We start from the raw sequence: 20,276 nt of genomic DNA, 5'->3' as shown, positions 1-20,276 counted from the left end.
CCATTTTTTCTTTTTTTAAATAAAGACTTGATAGTTTCATCTTAAAGACCGACCACAGTGTTTCCACTGTGAAGGTAAATTGGTTCAGGTTGTATACTGGGGTATATTTAATTTCTTCTGTGGTTTTAAAAATCTATTAACAAATTTAATGTTGTTTTCTATTGTATCTAGACTCTTTTTCAGGTAATAGCCACCAAGAGTGAACATTATAGAGGACTTGAAAGAAGCTGCGAACATTTTTTTTCTTGCAGTAAAACACTGCCCCCCCCCTTTTTTTTTGTATTTAAAGGGGCAACCAGGATCTGCTTTGAAGGTGGGGTGCGTTCAGTTTTTCTCTTTAAAAGAGAAAGTCTATCCTCCCTGCAGCAGCGTTGCGGGAAATGAAAGGTTATTCAGAGCTGGAGCTGGTACAGCCTAGAGAACAGGAAGAATGAAATATTTAGTGTTATTTAAAACAAGCGCTTTTAAGATACAGTTTCACATGCGCTCTTCAGAATTTGAAGGGTGCCGTGCAGCAGCAGATCAGCCCCTCTCCTCCTTGCCAGTTGAGTAATAGCTCTTTATTTTTTCCTGATACAACCATTGCTGCAGTGCGACCCCTGCACAGGGCCCTGGGTTGCTGTGTGGGGTGTGGGTCTTTGGAGAAGGGGATCCGAGGGGCAGCCCCACAGGGCAGGCGGGCAGTGGGCTCTCTCTGCGCTCCTCTGGAGCCTGGCGCGCTGCTGGGAGGTTGGGATGCTTTGGATGAGTTGGAGGGGATAGAGTCAGACTCCAGCTATGGAAACTTGCTGAAGTGCATGCAGTGTCCTCCCAGCAGCTTTGAAAATCGCCTGGTGGCTGCTGCCAGCTGGGGATTGGGGGCGAGATGTGGGCTTTCCTGGTCCTGAGCATCAGGACGCCGGCGTGCTCTGAAGTGGCGTACTCCCCTTGACTCCAAGGGGTGTGCTTACATCTGTTCTTACAGGTTCAGGTGCCCTGTGTTCTACCACTTTAAACTTCGGTGCTCCTTAGTGTTCCAAGCTGATGTGTTGTATTTATCTTGCGCTCTCAGATTTTGTACAGTATTTCAGTCCTTAAGTTATCCAGAGTTTCAGATTGTTACAAATAGCTAAATCTCAAAGTGGGACAACAGTTGAAAATAGAAACATTGCAAGGTTTGTATCTGAGAAAGTAGCGTGATTACTGTTAGTAATCAGTTACTGATTATGGTATATTTTATTAATTCAGTGTATTGAGTATATATATGAATATATGTTCTTTAGGTGTCTTGGTTTTACTACACAAGGTGACACTGTTGTATGACGTGTACTGCAGATGACAAAGGATAATTTAAAATTCATTTTTCTGAGGTTATTTTTGAACAGCTCACTTCCTGTTTTTTTTTTTTTTCCTTCTCTCTTTATCTGCTCTTTCGTTGCTAAAAACATGATGTGTCTTTAGTGCTGTAGTGCAGTAACTGGTTTCTGGAGTCTAGATGCGCTGGCACGGTATTACAGTATGTAAACATAGAAACCTATCTGATGCTTTTGTAGCCCTCATGGGAAAGAAGCAGCAGAAAAAAAACCCTGATAAAGCAGAACCCTGAATATTGTGAAGGCTGACAGAGAAGGAAGACCAAGGAAAACCGAGGTACATAAATGATGTGGGGACTGTGTGTGAGCTTGTAAGTAAGAGTGGTGTGCAAGTTGCTCGTTGGACTGTGCAGGCTCCTCTTTCAGCAGAGGGCAGTGCGGGTCCAGGCTGCGGTCACAGGCAGCGTGGGGCTGTGCTGAGTTGGCCCCAGCACCAGCTTTTAGGAATGGCAGAATGCGGACATTCAGCTGGGCTTGTAAGAGATGGCTGGGGGAGGGCTGTGAATAGCTTTCAGAATCCCCGTGTAAAACGAGGGGCAATCTAGTATCGCAGGACAGAGTTCCGTTAGCCGTTCGTGGCAGGGTCGCTGTATTCTTCAGTTGTCTGCTCTTTGGCCAGATAAATCTGTCGGTGATTCCATGTGTTCGTGCTCACAAAACAGAGTAAGTCCAGCCCACAGGAGCCAGCAAATGTGGCGAAAGCAAGACCTGCTCTGGACTGCCGCGCATGCTGTCTGCCGATGCAATGCAGGATGACTATTCTATTGCGACAAAATAAAACCAGCTTTTTGTTGTATTGGTAATCCCCCACGGCTTGTTTTTCTACTGGGGTAGAATGCATCTAACGGTGTGACTGATGGCAACGTGGAAGTGTCAAACATTATATTAATTGTAAAAGCTCCATTTGAAGCCCTTTTCCCCCTGATGCCTGTTTGTATGTTTTAGGCAGCTTCCACAAGGTGGGGCTTTAAGGCTCTGCAGTTGGGAATTTTTCCCTCTCGACTAATAAGCAGAAAGATGAATGGAGTTTATGAAATCTCTTAAAACAGGTATAAAACGACCATTTCAATGCTTTTCAAGAAAGTGGGTAGGTTTTAGAAAAAACAGACTTGGATATTTTGGCTTCTTTAATATAACTGAGTCACTGGAATTGATGTTATAAAAGACGAAAGGAAAGATTGGAAAAAACAGTTCTCATTACTTATTTATTCGTTTGGAATTGCTATTTCTTTGCTTCCAAACTGATTTGAAGGGTAGGCAGAACTAGGTAGAGAAAAGCATTATCAAAATGATTGCTAAATCTCCGTTTATTGGGAGGATCTGTTTTGTTGGGTTTTTTTTAAAGCAGTCCTACCCAAAAAGAAGAGGAGGAAACTTTTAGATAACAGCTATTCTGATAGATAAAAGAAAGGCAGAAAGCATATTCCTTTCTTTCGTGCAGCTGTCTATTCAAGAGCGAGCTATGTATGTGTACCCTTTCTCTAGAAGAGAACCCTTTTCTGTTTTTCACTCTGCCTGCTAGAAGTTGCATCTCGCTGAATTCTGGAAAAGTGCTACTAGTATTTCAGGCTGCGTTTCAGTAATCAGTTTTCTTGGGCTTCCCACGTTTCTTTGAGTATCTGAGCTGTGTTTTACTCTATTGCCATCTTGTTGGAAATCCCCTGCTGTTAATTTTGTTGGAATGGAATTCATCATCTGCTCGCTGTGCTGCTGCTGGTAAGACAATTTTATACATTAACTAGCACAGAGGTGTGTGGCCATCAGCTGGTACTGTGGTGACCAAAAGAGGGGGAAGGAGGACTGGATGGGGGGGTAGCAGCAGGGAGGGAGAAACCAAAATCTTGAGTGTCTTTCCTGTTTAGCTTGTCTACTTCAAGCCAACCTTTTCTAATGATAATACACATTAGTAACTTATGTTTGCCACATCTTTGTGTGAAACAAAACTTAAGGATAGATGCAGTTTACTGAGCACTTGTCACAAGTACTTTCCCTCTCGCCTTTCTTCATTAAATTCCTATGTTACTCTCAATTTGTCTAGACCAAGAGACTTCATTAGTACTTTCAGCAGGATCTATGTTGTCACTTCGTGCCTTGGCTTGAGTTGTAGTTGAAGGTTGGGAAACATTTTCTCAAAGTAAATTTGTGTTGTTTCTTTCATGCTTTGCAGGTAGTGTGCTAGTATGCAAGAAATAAGAAATCAGTTACGGTTTTTTGTGTTGTGGTTCAGGAGTCTCCCTAGGTCAACAAGCAGGACCCTTAAGCGCTTGGAAAAAACTGTGTATCAGAAATCCACTTTCTCCATTTCTAATGTTGCTACCCTCCTATCCAATGGTTGTTTCCAGTTTTAGGCACATAAAGTAACATTTCACAAATGCAATAAAAAGCAGGTGCTCTTTATGCCTAATTACAATGAGTTAAGAACCTCTCTGGACAGGCTGACTGCTACTGAGTTCTGGGCTTTCGGTAGTCTGGGAGCTGAGCCAGCCTGCTGGATCTGCAGCAGATCCAAGTTAGGAACTCTTCTTTAAACTTCAGTTTCCCTCAGATGCTATCACAGTCTTGACATGTTAAGAACTGTATAAAATGTATTTTTCATCTGGTTCAGTCTTCCCCCCCCCCCCCCCCCCCCCCCTTTTCCCAAGTATTCTTGTCATGCAATATCTTGGAGTATCAATCAGTTTGTTACTAAGCTGAGCAGATGTATCTGTTGGTAGGGAAGATGTGGGAGACTGTTTGGACAGCTTTATGAAGAGCTCTTCCCTGTAATACAACATTAAACTAGATTTCTGAACCACAACCTCAGAATAGATACTTGACTTGCAAAAAAAAAATAATGAAGTAATATGAGCAGAGTGTTGGAGTGAGCTTGAAATCATGGGGGTTTGTTTTTGCCCAGATCTTGCAGGACATGCATGGTTGTGTGTGGGCAAGAATTCTTGCCCTTCCCTCCCGCTGCTTCTGCCAGTGTGGATGTCCAGTTTCCAAGGGCTCTTAAGTACTCCACCCCTTCTGTTTCCTAGCACTAGCAGAAAATACCTTTCTTTTATGAAAGCAGTATCAATTACTTAAAAATATTGTAGATGCATAGTCCTTAAGTTCTGTAACTGTGAGGTGTTCTATAGCAGTCGGTTCCAAACTCCAATGGCTGGCTGTGGAGTCGGATATTAATTACTTATTACCCACACAGCTTAACAGAAACAGTGGTTTTGACAGGGAGTTTTGGGGTCAGTGAAGATAATACAGGTAAGGATACTGAGGGCATATCTACTAGGGGTAAATATTTATTTTTTTATATTACACAGGCTAGTGCCCTGTTGACCAAAAGACCCTGAGCAGACAGTTCAGAAGCATTCCTCTGCTGGTAACAAAATACGGTTTTCTTGGAGCAAAGATTTTCTTAGCGCTTATTAGCTGAAAGATCACAGCTGCTTTATTTAAATGAACTTTGGTATGAAGATATCAAAATAGCAACCTAAACCAGATGCTTCCAGGGAATACACATGGAAAGGGTCTAAGTGCAGCCTAACCACCCTTAGAGAAAGGAATAGGCAGTTGGCAACTACTGAGCTGGATTCCCTTATGGTCCCTTTTCACTGCAAGTCCTGTTTTCAGAATAGAATGTGAAAGAAATGCAGCATAGCTGTTCATTAGCTTCAGATCAGTGCGAAAAATCCCAGTGCAGCATACGAGGAGAGAAGGGGGATACAGTGAGTTTTTAGGATGATAGTGGAACATGTCACGACTGGGAAGATACAACTTGTCTAATAAAGCTGCCTGTGGCTTCAGCGTTTGCTTTTTTCAGGTTTACTAGTCTATGGGATTACTGTCCCATCTTCTGTATTATTATCTTGGATTATTCCTCATGTTGCTGGTAGATCTAGATGCCCATGAAACTGAGAGACTGGTAATGCAAACTTTACCCTTTTGTTCCTGCTCTTAGTGTACTCTTGTCCTGGGCTGTGGTACAATTGCTATTAGAGATGTTCATGCTGAATTCCAAGATAGCTCTTTGCTGTGATGCAAGGAGAGTAATTATTACACATTAAGTGCTAGGCTCATTTTAGCTTTAAAGCCAGAAATGAAAACAGATATGTGGAAGTAATTCTTAAGTTCCAGTGTAGCAACCCCTTTTTATTTCCCACTATTGTCCCAAAAATAGTCTAATTGCTCACCCCGAAGCCTATTACAGCTTAGCTTTCACTGCCGGACCAAACGTGTGCACTTCCCATCTGAATTTAAAAGCAACAACGTGTAGAATTTGACAGATACAGCAGTAATCTGCATTAATCATAATGGATTCTTTTTGCTCTGTCAGCATATCCTGACAGGTGGTTGTCTTTTCGGCTGTTACTGCAATTGTCTTTTCCCCTCCACTTTCCCTCAGTTAATTTGCTCCCTTGGCCTTCTTTGTGTACTTAAATTCTGTTTTTTTTCTAGGTTTTCTTAAGAGCATGACTAATTCCATGAGTTTTAAAAGGATTATCCTATCTCTTTTTTGTTCATTCCACACTCTCATACTCTTAGAAAGTTTTTCAGACGTGCTGGCTAGGGACCCAACCACAGAAAGGTCACTATGCAAGCTCAGCGCCAAGGGTGTTATTGGATGACATGGCTTCAGATCGGAGCCCAAACATCTCTCGCCATACTTGCTGGATTTTAGTCTTCTCTCTGTGAACCACCCTCACAAATCTCTAGCTTTTGTCTAAGCGTCTGATTAGTAAACCATTGATTTAAGGAAAGAGAGTTCCCTTTTCCAGGGGTAAGGTGATGGGTGTCTTGGCTCATAATGGGGTGGTTTGCTGTGTCTCCTTATGTTGCATTGACTCTATAGCTGATAGACTTAATTTTCTATGATTTCAGTACCTGGCTCACTCCATCCATGTTTTGTTAGCTAGCTGATATTAGCTAAGGTTTATAGGTGGTCTGTAACTGGTTTCAGTTTTAAATAACGTAATTTCTGGGTCAGATTTTTCAGTTCCTGGAATTAGGTGATGTTCTAGTTGTAGCCAACCGTTGGTTGTGGACGTATGACTTGAATTTCTGATGAAGCTACACCTTTTTTTAATCTATTGAGAAACCAAAGAAGGGAGGAGAGAAAACAGGAACTGAAAACCAGTTCATCAACTACAGCTATTATACAGTAAATGACTGCAAATGACACGGTGGACATTTATGAGCAGATAAATTTGAATTAGACAATCCTAAATGTTTGTGGGAGGAGCTATGGGTATCATCATGCAGTTAGTATATTACCCTAATGAGCAAAGAGATCACACCCCTTAAATGAAAGGAGTTGTCTGAAAAGTTTGAAATATTTGAAATTAGTTATGAATCTTTTATGCAGTTCTGAAAAAGATCAGTTTCTAACGACATACAAATGTTAGGGAAAATAAAAAATATAGTACGCATGATAAAAATCTGGCCAGGGTATCTAAAACAGCTTATTTGTAGCATTTGGTTTTCAAACTATCCCTTAAAGGAATGGTGAATATTCTTCAAGATATTTCTTGTATGATATTTTGGTCAAAATGAGATGGAAGATACCCTCTTGCAGGCAGTATTATGACAAATGTACATGATAAAAGGGACAGGAGGAGATGGTCAACTAACTTATAAAATCAATGGTAAACCTAAAGAACAAGAATTTGACTGGAAAAACACCATCATGAATGTGATAGCAGCACTGCAGCGTAATAATGCCTCTAGATTGTGTTGCTTTTCCCACCAATGAAGAAGATGGATTTTTTTTTTTATTACCCTTCAAAGGACTATGCTGTGCTTTGCCTAATTTTTCCCGTCACATCACTGTTTTGGTAGTTTCCTTTGAGGTGCTGGATTTTTAAGGTCCTGCCCACAATTGGGAAGTTTTCTGTGCTGCTGCAGCTTCTCTGTAACTTTCCTGTCCCAGTTAGTTTTACTGAAGTTTTGCAACTTTCCTGAATTAATAAGAGCTACATTAGAGTCTTCCTGACAGCTCTAGTCTTTAAATGGGGACAGCATTTGATTTTAGAATAGTTTATGCCTAAATATATTCCGCTCTGAAGCATCCAGCTTTATTTCAGATTTAAACCCTCTTGGGTCTTGGAAGTATTGTTTCTTTTATATATAAATATATAAAATAAATCAAGTAATGTCGTAGCCTTTGATATGAGTATTGTTGAAGGAATCCTGAAGAGATCTTACAAAAACTTATGAAACTGTTGTTCAGTGAAGCCTCGGTTGGGAACAATATTTTTTTTTTTTCATTTTTCTATTTATTTTGGCAAAACTTTGGTTTGAAAAAGTCAAAGACATCAGTCATTCTCTGAAGCTTGTACATGAATGTATAGTGTTGATGATAATGCTGTGTTGGTCTTTGACTATACAACGGTCTGGTTCTGTTGTCCCAGTGCAGAGATTAAAAGGACTGGTTATCCAGGCAAGTCATAGTTTGAAAGTAGTTCATTATAGGGTGGTGGTCCTTAGTGAGTTTGAGTATGTAAACTGCTGTGTCTGGCACGTTTCAGGAAAACCTCTTGCAGATGACAGGGATCAAAAGGAGTGAAACCTGTCACCTGCCTTTTTCTTCTGCATCTCTTTGTAAGTAGTGAAAACCGAGGCTCTGCTTGTCTGTTAGTGCATTGCTAAGACCCCCTTTCCTTTGCCCTCTTCCTGGCTTTCTGCAGCTTTGTAGGGAGTAGATTGTATAAAGCGTGCCCCTGGAAAGCAGAGGCCATTAAAAGGTTTAAGACAAATTTGTTTGAAGACAAAGAGGGCATTGAGGAAAAGCGTGGAGAGGGATTGAAGGGCTTTTGCAGTGCAACAGAGCCTTGTCTGTGCGAGACTCAGCCTGCCTCTCGGTTCCAGCAGGCTGCTGAGAAGCAGGCCAAGAAAAGACTCTCCAAGACCCCGTTCCCTTCATCTGAAGTCTGCCATCTGGACAGAGGATGGCTAGAGGGTTCCTGGAACATATAGAAAGGAATCTTGAGGGCTGAAAATAAATGCCAGTGGAGACAGGAAGTGTCTGAGACGCGGAGGGTTGGAGGAGGGGAGCTGCTTAGCATCCCTGCTCTGGAGGTCACAGCCCTGGTGAGGATGAGGCGGATGGGGAGAGCCTCTGTGCCACGCTTGGAGGTGCACAGCTTCCCTCAGAGTGCTGAGCCCCCTCCGTTTACGGCTTTATATATGTGGGGGCATTTTAATTGTTTGTTACAGGGGTTCATCCAAGTGATTTGGGTCTTTTTCCATTGCAGGAAGGGGTGCTGAAATTTGTAGCTCTTGGCATACTAGGGATTTTGAAATAGAAAAGGCTTATAGAAAGATAGAACGGTGCCAGCTGGTCTTAAATCTTGATGCTGCGGTGTTTGAGTTGTCTGAAGCAGTGTGTTCCCTCAGCGTGGCGTTTGGTGGGGAGTGCTGCAGTCGGGTCAGGTGATGCTACGAGGGGGCTATGCTGCCCCAAATGATTTTTCTCCTGTAGTAAAGCCAATGAGGTGGGATATTTTATTCCTGTAGTGTGCTTTAGTAAGTGTTTAAATACTGTAGACCAATATTCTTCCTTTCTGGGTTATGAGGGTGGCATAGGCTGTGTTCTTCTCAGACACCTATCTTTTCTTCCTATAAGAGCCTCTTACGCCTCTAGAATGTTCTTTGCATGACCTGTTTGTTGTGCATTTTTAAGGATAACTAGCCAGCTCATGGTGAGTGTTTTTGCTTTGTGTGCTGTCCTGTAAGTATTAAGTTGAAACAAGGTAAGTTTTAATTTCCTCAAGATATTTCAAAGAAATGTGGTCATGAAGCAGGTCCTTCCTGTTAGTGAGCTTTTCAATGCACGCAGTAAACTACACAAGATTTTGGGGGCATTATCATCTAAGGAGTGCTCTTAGAAGGCCAAAACATTGATTCTAGAGAAAGTTAGACTCAGTGCATAATGAAAATGAGACTATCCTCAAGTGTGTATTGTATATCCCATGTGAAGGTGGTGGTACATCTCTTACTACTGACCTTGGAAGTGGAGTGTGCATTCAGTGGCAGCACTTGCTGGCCCGCTACAACTGAGTGGTAGCAGAAAGTCTTTTCTGGGTAAGAGAGATTTCCAGAGCAATTGTTTTATTAGGTACATGCACTGGTGGCCGCCTTGGTGAGATCACCACAGATTGTTTATGGTTTGAGTGAATCTTAATGGGGTAAGGAGGGCATGATACCTAAGAGGAGAAGGTGCAGGCTTGGAATGAGGGTCATAGCAACAAAATTAAGTCATTCTCAGGTTCCTCATGGTACTTATTCAGTAAATTAGCCTGTCAGCCTGATGTTTTAATACAGTTCCCTGGTAGGACTATGAGGCTAAAAGAGTATATACGTAAACAACAAAAATCTTAGTCTAGGAATTCTAATTTACATGTTGATCAGTAAACTCCAAATTTGAAAACCATATGAGTATTGTAAACTTCTTGTAATGGAAAAAGTAGATCCTTCTACAGCAACATCTTTACTGCTGGAAGGTTTGTCTTCGTTTTGTTTCCCTCTAAGTTACTTGATGCACTGTAAACGATGATATATCAGGAAGGACTACAATTCAGAGGCTTTGCATGCAGCTACCATTTGAATCTGTAAGGGGGGAAGTGGAGCTTCTCTGTGCTCAGGTTAAATCTGTCTCCAGCAGTGGGATGTGTTACAGAGCACACCTGCAGTGGTGTGAAGTGAAATACCAGTTTACAGGTTTAAATGCATCTTGCTCATGAGGAAGAAATAAATAGTAGCTAACACAATCTCTGTGCGAGCTCATTACCTTACACGTGGTTGGTTTTGTGTGGGTTGCTTTTTTTTTTTTAAATAAATCCTTAAATATTTTAGGGTTGAATAGCAGTAAGCTGGATTCTTTGATACGTTCAAGAGGAGTGTGACACGTTCTTTTCTATTGCAAGCCTTATTCCTGAGTGGTGTTAGTCCTTCCATAGAGCAGTAGCTTGCCAGAAAAGGAATTTCAGTAGTTGGTCAATGCTTAAAAGAGCCTTCACTGAAAGGGAGTCTGTTGCTGTTGTAAATGTCAGGATTTTAGGTTGCTGTTGCTTCTGCAGCAGTAACTTCAGAAATTTTGTTAACCTTTCCTGGCTTGTGGTATATGTAATTGGAGCACAGTGTAGTATGACAACATGGAGAGGGCAAATCTTTCTTTAGATAGGCAGAAAGAGTACAGAAGAGACTTAGTATTTACGCCAGGCTTGAAAAGAAGCCTTCTCAAGAATCATGTTGAGTTTTAAGGGCAGTGTTTTTTACCTTTCTGTCAGGAGAAAAAAAATAAGCAAGAGACCTTTTAAAGTTAATCTTTTTGCACTGTCTAGAGGCAAGGACAAAATACAGCTTAAAGATTATGGCAGTTGTTTCTAATACACTTAGGCAAAACTTGCTGCAGTTCCTTTTCCTCTTTGAGCACTTGCTCTGTTATGCTTTGGTGGAGTTGGTGAAATTTATCATAGAGCTTTTGAGGAGCAAGCAGAGTGATGGGACATTAAAATACCTGCAGGTAAAAGGTGGAATGTTATGTAAAAAGATTAATGTAAACACATATGTATGTGCTTTCCTTGTAACACATCATTGCTTTATGCCTGACCCACAGTATGAACTCTCTCTTTGTTGTTACGGAGGCCCTGCAGCTGCTGGTCGGTGGTACACATCAGGGAAGCAACTGGGTTTTGTGTGATTGTGCCAAAATACGTGCGCGGGGAATGGAAGAGAAGGAAAAGATGGCCTTGAACGTAAGCTTGGTTCTAATGTGTGTGCGGAAAATCTTGTAGTATGTGGACTTGAAATTATCTTGGTCAGTAAGTTAATAAGAAATGGTGACCTGTATTAACAAATGTGCAAGTGTTGCAGTGACATCCCCTGAATCTGGTCATGAGTATAAAATATCCATCGCTGTTTAGGAGATGGGGGAAACTGGAAGAGGCAGAGACATTACAGGGGTGAGGCAAGGACTCTGGCTCTGGATTTATAGTATTTTGTAGCTGCTTGCATAACTGTTTATTTGGCGCTTACAACTTCAGAGATAGAGATAAGGCATCTCACTTGATTATCCAAATTCTTTGGTATATATTGTTACATAAGCACAGCGTATGAGGAAAATGAAATGCTGTAAAAAAAAAAAGGCAAAAAAAAAAGCGCTGACAACTTGCAACAAAGCTTTAATAAGAGCTGTTATGACTGGTATAGGACCACAGCTGGCTCGTGCCCTGGTTATGATTCATAGAAAATTGAAGAGCCTCTGTTTTTCACCACTTATGAAGAATAAAGCTTTTCGTTACTTCCACTTCAAGTGGGTATGTTTTTAAAGGTTAATAGTGAAAGTACAATAATACCAGTTTCCAGCTTTCACTGCTCTGAGCTGAGCTTTATCTTATTTGATGGCAATGTAGTGAGGTGTTTTGTTTCTAAAGCAAGCAGATAATCCACTGTTGTACTAGGATGTGGAGAGTCTAGTGGTGTATCTCAACAGAATATAATTTTTCATTGAATTAGTTGTCAGAAGGAAAAAATAGAACAGGAGTGATTTTTTTGAATGATGTTCTAGCTGAGTTTTAAAATAAGAAATAGGGTTTCAGCTGTTGGTGTGCAAGTTGATTTGTAAATGTGAGGGGTTAAAGCATGATGCTTGTTTGATGTGCTCAGTATGACCATAAACAGCTGGTCTGGGAATGCAGCAATCTGTTCTGGTGACTCCCTGGGATTGAATTTAATGGGAAATGGAGAGCTCTTCTAACCTTTGCAAAGTTTTATATTTTTCTTAAGAAATTTGTAGTAACTGGACCAAAGAGGTGAGGCTTGCAGGTTGGAGCGAAAGGCAGGTCAAAGGTGATGAAGCCGTGCGTGGTGAAGTTTGCTTTGTACTGTTCTTCACAGGCGCTTTCAGTTGTCAGATGGGCACCTGAAAAACTGAGGGATCCTATGCTGGCGCGGGAGCCTGAAGGGTAGGTGTGAAGTACAGTATAAAGGTTAAATACAATCACAGAGTGGATGTGGGTGCAAAGTACAGGTAGGGAGAAAGCTGGGTAGGTAGGGGAGGGAATGCCAGCTCTGCTGGAGGGAGAATGATTTCCAGTTATTAGAGGTTTCCTTCTTTCATCACCTGGAGCTGAACCCAGCAGTCCTCTTTGCCTGGCTTGCTTGTCTAGGCTAGCAGAGCAAATGCCATTGTAAAAATGCTCACGTATCCTACGGAGGCTGAGTGGTTACAATCTGTACGTGCAACAAGGCTGCTTTAAGGCCTGCAGTCTAGCTGTTGCATTTTGAAACTGGAGTTGCTTGACATTGCATGCCCAAAATTGCTTTAGCATACATCTTTTTGGATATGTACCATGTGGCTAAAATTCGGGGGTGGAGGGGAACACCAGCTTACTTGTTACACTGGTGATATCCCTTAAAAGTTACACTGGTGATATACTTTTTTAAGGTTTTAATTATTGTACCAGAAGCAGTTTTAGGACAGCCCGTACTGTGTCTTAGTATTTTTTGGGTTTGCTTCTAAATGTGACAGGTAGAGGTGCTGATTACTCTTTTTACGTGACTGTGAAGATACAGCCAGGCTTTTTTGTGGATCGGTCCTTTAAGGTGGTTTTTTGTTGTTTCTCTAGTGGGGGGGTTTGGTAGGGGTTTTTTTTCCCCTTTCGCCCCCCCCCAGGGTAAAGAAATAAGATAAGTGAATGTTAACTTATCTCGGTAGATTAGCTTGCTTGCTGTCTCTAAACATCTGACAGAAGATGGTGTCAGCTGGACAAGGGCGTAGTGTGAAAATGGCCCATTACCAGCTACTCAAGCTGCTGGAGAACCTAAGCTCTTACTCAGCAACAGCTGTACTGTTTGACCCTAAGCAATCTAATCCATTTTTGTCCCATTTTACTGTCTAAAATGAGAGAATACTCCACATTGCAGAGACCTAAATGGCTTGGCTAATGTGATAATTGACCTTTGAAAACTGTATGCTAATCAGTATAGGTTTTGCTTGTGTCCTGTTCGGCACTGTAGGCAAGGCTGCTTTTATTACTGTGGCTTAGTAACAGTAAGCAAAATTACATGAACTTGGATAAAAATCCAGCTAAATAAGTAAGTAAATAACAACAATAGTAATAATACATTAGATAAGTAATAGATTTTCCAGAATAGCATGTAAGGAGAATCTCCCTTCACAATTTGCTGTGCAAGCCTTTCTTCTGCCCTCTTTCACCCTTCTGTCGGGAATCTAAAATGATGTTTAGAGAGAGTTTAATGATTGGGTTTTGAAGTCATTCTTCTGAATCACAAATGCAAGCTAGCCACTCTGTGACCGTAAACAGTGTGCTTTATTCATCCAAGACTTAGGTTAAATCCCCAGTGCATAAGCTGAAATTCTATAAAAAAGGTTTGTGTCTAGAAGGAATGGCTCCACGAGTACCCGGCCTCTTGAAAACAAGCTCCCCACCTCTGTGATGTGCCTGTGTTTCCCCAGCCACAGCGAAGGAAGCTGTGTGTGGAAGTGTACGGGTAAATACAGCTACGCAGGTTAAAATATATGATTGTAGCCTTACTATCCCTTCTAAATCCTGGAAGAAGTAAAGGTGGAATCTATGAAGAAGGGAAGCCTAACACAAGTGCAGCATTGAGTAAACTGGATACGTTGGCTGGAGAGACTTGTAGGGAAGGAATAGGCTATGTGAGATGTACCCTTAGTTGTGCTCAAAGGAAAAAAAAAAAGTATTTGCCCATCATACGCACATAAGAAGGGGTGTGTGGGGCTAAACTGATGTTGTTTAAAATCTTCGATGAAACTCATGAGCCTTTCAAATGATGGGTGATACCACCTGTAAAACATGATGGTTTTGAGGCAAGTCTAACCTGTCACATGAAGTTTTGTGACTTTGTTAATTTGGCAGTCAGTTTTTCAAATTAAAGTCGCTTCTCACTTGTTCAGTTTTCAGCCAAAAACTGGTCCTCTCATTTAACCTGGATCTGTGCAGCAAGATTAGCCATCCTCTCAATTTGTCCTTGTTCTGGGTAAAAGCACAGCAAAGCGATAAAAATTCTGTTGTTAGCTTAGAAATTCTGCTTTTAACATTGAGTTACTCCATCTTTTGCGAGGAAGAAAATGCTTCATTCCCAGAGTAGGTTTATATTGCTTTGTTCTTCCCAATCACCTCTTGGCTGCTGAAGTAGTATGTTGCCATGTTTCTGAAGGCATTTAAGATCCACTTTCTAGGCTAATCACTTTTAGGATGTGAGACTGCATATAGGGATGGGGATGCATTACGTGAGGAGTTAGGGATTGCCTTGGATTGTAGGTTTTCCCACTCCATAAGCTAGATGGACAACTACTCAGTGGAAGTCTTTAAAACCAGAAGTGTGGCGAGGCAGCAGCTGTGCAAAGTTCGGTTGAAATTTAGTGGTGGGCGTACAATTTTTTAAAATCTTTTGACTTGACAATGGTGGCATATAAAGTAAGGATTTAGTAATTAGGATTTGCCTACAATATTGCCTTGGGAACTGAGCTCAATGTTCAACAAAAATCTTTAGAGAAAGTAAGTGTGTGTGCACAGAAGAGAGAACAAAGGGCAGTTATTCAGAACTGAAATTCAGCTTCTGTCATGTAAGAGGTATTTTGAAAGGCACGTGGCCTAAGCGGTGAGGTTTGAATTGAGAGCTGAGGACTTCTGAATTATGTTATTCTTTCATCTGGTGCTTGGCTTTACATGAGTCACTTCAACTCATAAGACCTTAGACCTTTTATCTTCTCAGTTTCTGGCTATCCAAGTGCTTCCCAAAGTGTCGTTACTGCCATTCTACACTTTAGGAAATGGAGATACAGAGTGGAAGACATGAGCCAAACTGGTAGGTGTAGCAGGTTCTTCATTCCTGGCCTTAAACTGTTTAAGTGTCAGGAAGTCTAGCATTTATAGCTCCCACCTATCTGATACTGACAGTCCGGCATTCTAGCCTTGCGAGAGTTTTTCTTCATATTCACTCTGTGCCTTAGTTAACATAATGAAAATGCACAGTACAGATGGTGCCCTGTGTGTCTTACCCCTGGTAATGTAGAAAGAAGCAGCACTGAGATTTTGATTCAGTTTCAAAACAGTTTCCTTTACCTGCTGCACTTCATAGCCATTTCCTCCTGGGTTTTTCCACTCTGACTGTAACAATCACGGAGATGACACAGATTGCAGGGATTCAGGGCTTTCTTCCAGAGTGCTGTAAGAATTTCCAAATGTGCTGTATAAATGTTTGTTAGTGTTCTGATGTCCTCAAATAGGATGTCCAGACTCTGGCTGGGGTGAAGTACTCTTGCTTGCCTTTGAAGGATGGATGACTAGGGTTATGCCTGGGATTTGTCTGCAAAAACATTTTTTTGTTGAACATTTAGGGTCTTGCAAAAAGGTGAGCAGCCCCTGAAGTCCAGTTAGGCAAGGTTTTGTTAGGGTCACCTAAAAAGCCAGTGTTCAAGTAATTCATGTTGCTGCCTTTGTGTTTGACACACATGGTATTTTTCACTCTGCATTTAATTTCAGAGAAGCTGTTTTATTATGTGCATCAATTTAGAAGTACAGAATAATCTGCAAAAACAGCATTGTTTTTGTTTTGAGCTAGTCAATTCTCTCTCAGGGTGTATTACATAAAGTGTGTCTGATAAGTGACTCTACAAATGCAGGATGATAACTTTTATGATCAGAATTTATTCTGAAATGTTCAATTCTCCGTTTTCCTCTTGTTTTCATACCATTCAGCAACTGATAGGTTAGCTTAAAGCTTCTGATTATATTTGTCTTCCTGTAATATGTGTGTTTGGCTTTACAGGTTTTTGGTTTTTTTTCTTTGGTGTGCTACCCCCACTGCTCACAAGCTTTGTTTCCCCCACGTAATTCCTTTGGTCAAAGCCAGCTATATTCCATGGGTGCAGAAATGTTCATTTGTTAATTTTTACTAGATACTGAATTGCAGAGAGTGGATCAGTATTTCCCTTCCCAAGTAAGCATTTTTGCGCAGATCTTTCAGACCCATCTGAATTAAGAAGTGCAAAAGAACAACTTAGTGGCTGCCAGATTTGTTGTCTTTTACAGGTGTAAATGTTAAACTTCTTAAGTAAATAATTTTATAAAATTTATATTATTTGGCAATAAGAATCTGCATCTGCAGTCTGAACTTGGGGCTCAAGGGAATTTCCTCTAGTGCCAGGGGAGCATTCTAGAGTCCCATCAGTCTGCCTGTGCAGTGGCGAAGATAGTAATGGGAGAGATGAATGACTCTATGAGCATGCTGCCGCGGATGTGTAAGAGCAAGCTCATCATCAAATTCAAAAGGAGATTGAGGGTGAGGGCCTGATACTTCAAATTGGAAATATTTTGATGACTGAGCACATAGCTGTTGTATATTTCATACCTGTTGTACTCACTAACCTACATACAGCGTGCAGTATGTCTTACAAAATTTATACCCTTATTATCCAATTGTATTTCTTGATACCTCTTGTTTTTAATGATTCATTCTGTATTTGACCAAAATGACAGACCTTTTTTTTTTTACTATCTAAAGACTTTTCCTTCCTTTCTATTGTTAAAGGTTCTATGTAATAAAACTCTTACTTTTGGAATGCCAGCTTTCTGTATTGGAATCTGGGTACTGTTTCATGATTAGCAAAACCAATCTAGTTTTAAACTTTTTTTTTAGTAGAAGAATTGCTTGCAGCTTTTAGTACCTTAGCGTGAGACCACTTAGCTAAACTTAAATAAGAGAGAGGCAAGTTGTGCAGTAGAAAACTTTAACTTCTTTTTCTTTCTGCTTGCTTTATAGGCTTCAGGGATTCACACATGCCTGATCATGTGTAGTTAATTTTAGCTAAAGTCTCTTTCTCAGAAATTTCTCTCCTGTTCTCCCTCTGTGGTACTTCCAGACTTCTCCTGGATTGTATCATTAGCTAAATTTTGCAGCAGAGACTTTTATACCGGCTGGGACTGCTCGGGTGGGGCGTTGCGGTAAGTCATGCAGTTGTTTCCTGTTGGTGGACTGAGGGGCAGTGCCTGCTCCGAATTACCTGCCTGCTGCTCTTGCCAAGAACATCAATCTTCTTTTACTATTTATTATGCTACTTTATGAGCCTTCCTTTGAGATGGACAGGGTTGTGGGGGCTGATCTGAATGGGGGTCTTCATGCTCTGCAGCAGTTTGCCAGTTCTATAAATAACTGTTTGTCCACATAGCTGGTCTTAATGCCCATCTGCGTCAAGGAGAGCCACTTTCACCCCTTGCTAAAAAATTATTTTGCCACAGTACTTGTGTTAACCCTGTGTAAGGACCTCTCTTTAACACTGAAACTAATTATTGAATTCTCTCTAGCTGCTTCTGATTTTAAAAACCTAGAAATCATTTAAGGTAAGTTAAAAATAATGCAGTTGAGCACTGTGAAGTCTGACACCAAACTCGCATGACATTAACTCTTTTAGACAGCCCTTCCAAAGAGTGATCTGTCTGTGTTCATTTGCTCCAAACCTACCTCCAGGAAGCTGCCCAAAGTGGGGGATCAAAGTGGGCAGTGTGCCAGAGGTTTGTGTTTCAGACGGTTTGGCACACACTGAAAGCTTGGTCTTTCCTGTACTAAGCCATGGGCAGATGTCCATTAAGGATGATTAGGCAAAATTTATATAAAGGCCTTGTAAAACCTTGTGTGGTTCTCCCCCCTCCCATCTTCTTACTTGAGAAGCTTTGTGTGGGCGTGTATTTTTTTCTAAATTTATAAACCCTGGCTTTTGCCCTTGTCCGGTAGAGACTGCTCACCCACCCTTTTCCGTTTCCAGGCGGATTGCTTTTCTGTTATTTCAGTTCAGTAACTTTCTCCAGTGCTGTCCTGTTTTGCTTATTATGAAGTGCTTGCAGTAACCCTTTTGGTGCTGCTGTCGTCTTTGCCTTAAATCAGGACTGGCTGTTGTATTAATGTAAAAAAATATAATCTTTTCAAAAGCAAATTAAAGACCTCTCATGTGTTACGGCTTTCTGTTTGTATATAGGGAATGTGGTATGGCTTTCATTTGTATATTGACCGTTGTGGTGTCCCCACACAGGATTTTTTCTTCTTTTCAATATGAAGCCAAAACCCCCACTGAAATGGATTTCTTTACAGCTTTGGCAACAAAATCCCTTCAGCTCTGAAGCTGAGGCAGCACTATCTTCATGTGCAGAATGAATTAGCAGCATTTGGGGAAAACGTTTATTTCCAGCTATGTCTCAGAGTCAGTTTTCCTGTTCTCCTTTACTTTTTCGTTCCCTATCCAGCAACGATTGATACTGACCTGTAAGCTCTTTGTTTCCCCAATATCAGTGTTTAAATTAAGCCTGAATTAGCAAAGTGGTTAAGTAGAAGTGGACCTGACTGACCTACTATTTAATACCCTGTGTGATGTGCAAACTAATACAAAGTGCTGTAAGTGCATAATCAGACTAGAAAAGTAGACTCAAATTTGTTTCTTGTAACAATTCACTGTTTCATTGATTATCTTGGGAATTAACTTGGCTGGCCCTTAAGTGCAAGTTATGATGCAAGACAGTAGAAAACAAGGTTAAGCATTAGGTTAGTGGGTATTTACCAGGAGAAAAGGGAGCAAATTGTTCTCTTCAGTTGTGGGACAAATGCAAATGGAGCTTTCAAAGGCATTGGAGGGAATGGGTCAAGGATACATGTGTAAAATAATACTAAATGTTGTAGAAGTAACTTCTAACACCTGGAAAAAGCCATGGCTCTGGAAAATAGGGTACATATGGGCACACTGTCTCCTCTCTCTTTCCTGACCAGATGTGGAGGACTGGGGTTGCTAGTGAGTGTTTCTTCTTAGATGTAGAAAGATGTTTCATTCATATGCAAAGCTCCCTGGATGAATAATTAAACTGAGTGTACTGTAAGTCTTTCCAAGTAGTAGAGGACTAGCTATTCTCTTCTGTACCCAGCTTTTTACTTAACATGTACGTTTCCTTATTAAATGGAGATTATTTTTTTTAATAGTAATTGAAACGGGGATCTTTTAATGCTGTTTTCAAAGCACAGAGTGGCTGGGAGACGGATTAAAATGGTAAATCATCCATACTAATTTCTGTTATCTAAAGAACTGTACTTGAAGCTAACGTCCAGAATAACTGGGCCAAATGGTCTTGTTGAAATTCCCCTCAGAAGCAGAGCAGTAATTGGATGAATGTTTAGCCTGGGAACAAATAATCCATGCTAAAGTTTATGGATTCTGCTTAGGGAAGGGAATAAAAGAGAAGTGGGCTGTAAGAATGCTTTATTTGTCAGAAGGAATCTTAAGGGGATGTAAAGATGTTTTCCCTCCTCCCATGTGTTTTCACCGCAGTAATGATGATTCAGCTTGTGTATGCTCTCTGGAATGTGTATGTGTAGGGAGAGGAGAAAAGGTTTTCTTTAGGTGCAGCTACTTGAAAATAGTGTAGGAGATAATGTGTGTAGCATATTGCCTCATCATTGTTGCCTACTTCAGCGAGTTTGTCTTTATTTTCATGTTGACTAAAAATAAAGGTTTTTTTAATCTTTATTAACGAAATACATTTCTCCAGACGACCTCTCTGAAGCAGGAATTCATTGTTTCTGAAGCAGTCGTGTTGGCAAGTAGGCTTTAGCTGTGTTTCTGTGGTAAGTTCTTTTGTCCATGATAGCATTTTGGGATCCCAGCATCAATGTGGCTGGCTCCGGCTCCGATTGGACAGTTTATATTTAGTTGCTGGTTTCCTATAATAGTTTTCAGATGGAGATGTTAAAGAACACATACCCTTGTGCTGCTGTAATCCTTGACAGAGCATGGAGGGGTGAGAAAGAAAAAAAGCATTGGTGTCTTTCAGAGAAGCAGTTTGGAAAAAACAGCAGCTGCTTGCAGCAACATCATGCTGAAACTTATTTTTAAGAGATTAGGTAGCCAGTCAAAACAAA

General features: G+C 40.9%; 1 protein-coding gene across 5 annotated transcripts in view; it reads left to right on the top strand.

Annotated features, from left to right (window-relative positions):
* MOB2 (MOB kinase activator 2) overlaps positions 1-20,276 on the top strand; it is a 116,425-nt gene that overhangs the window by 34,052 nt on the left and 62,097 nt on the right. Inside the window, exon 2 of one of the 5 annotated variants that reach the window (XM_056353800.1) lies at positions 12,228-12,295. The exons of 3 other annotated variants lie outside the window; for them this stretch is intronic. In XM_056353800.1, the coding sequence (XP_056209775.1) occupies positions 12,273-12,295 (23 nt within the window). In that variant the 5' untranslated portion in view covers positions 12,228-12,272. Of the gene's footprint in view, positions 1-3,018; positions 3,069-12,227; positions 12,296-20,276 lie in introns of those variants that run through there. One more of the 5 variants, XM_056353794.1, reaches the window with a different exon arrangement.

This window comes from Falco biarmicus, chromosome 10 (assembly GCF_023638135.1).
Source record: "Falco biarmicus isolate bFalBia1 chromosome 10, bFalBia1.pri, whole genome shotgun sequence".
NCBI lineage: Eukaryota > Metazoa > Chordata > Aves > Falconiformes > Falconidae > Falco > Falco biarmicus.
The sequence above is the reverse complement of the archived record's forward strand: the minus strand, read 5'-3'. Positions and strand labels throughout refer to the sequence as shown.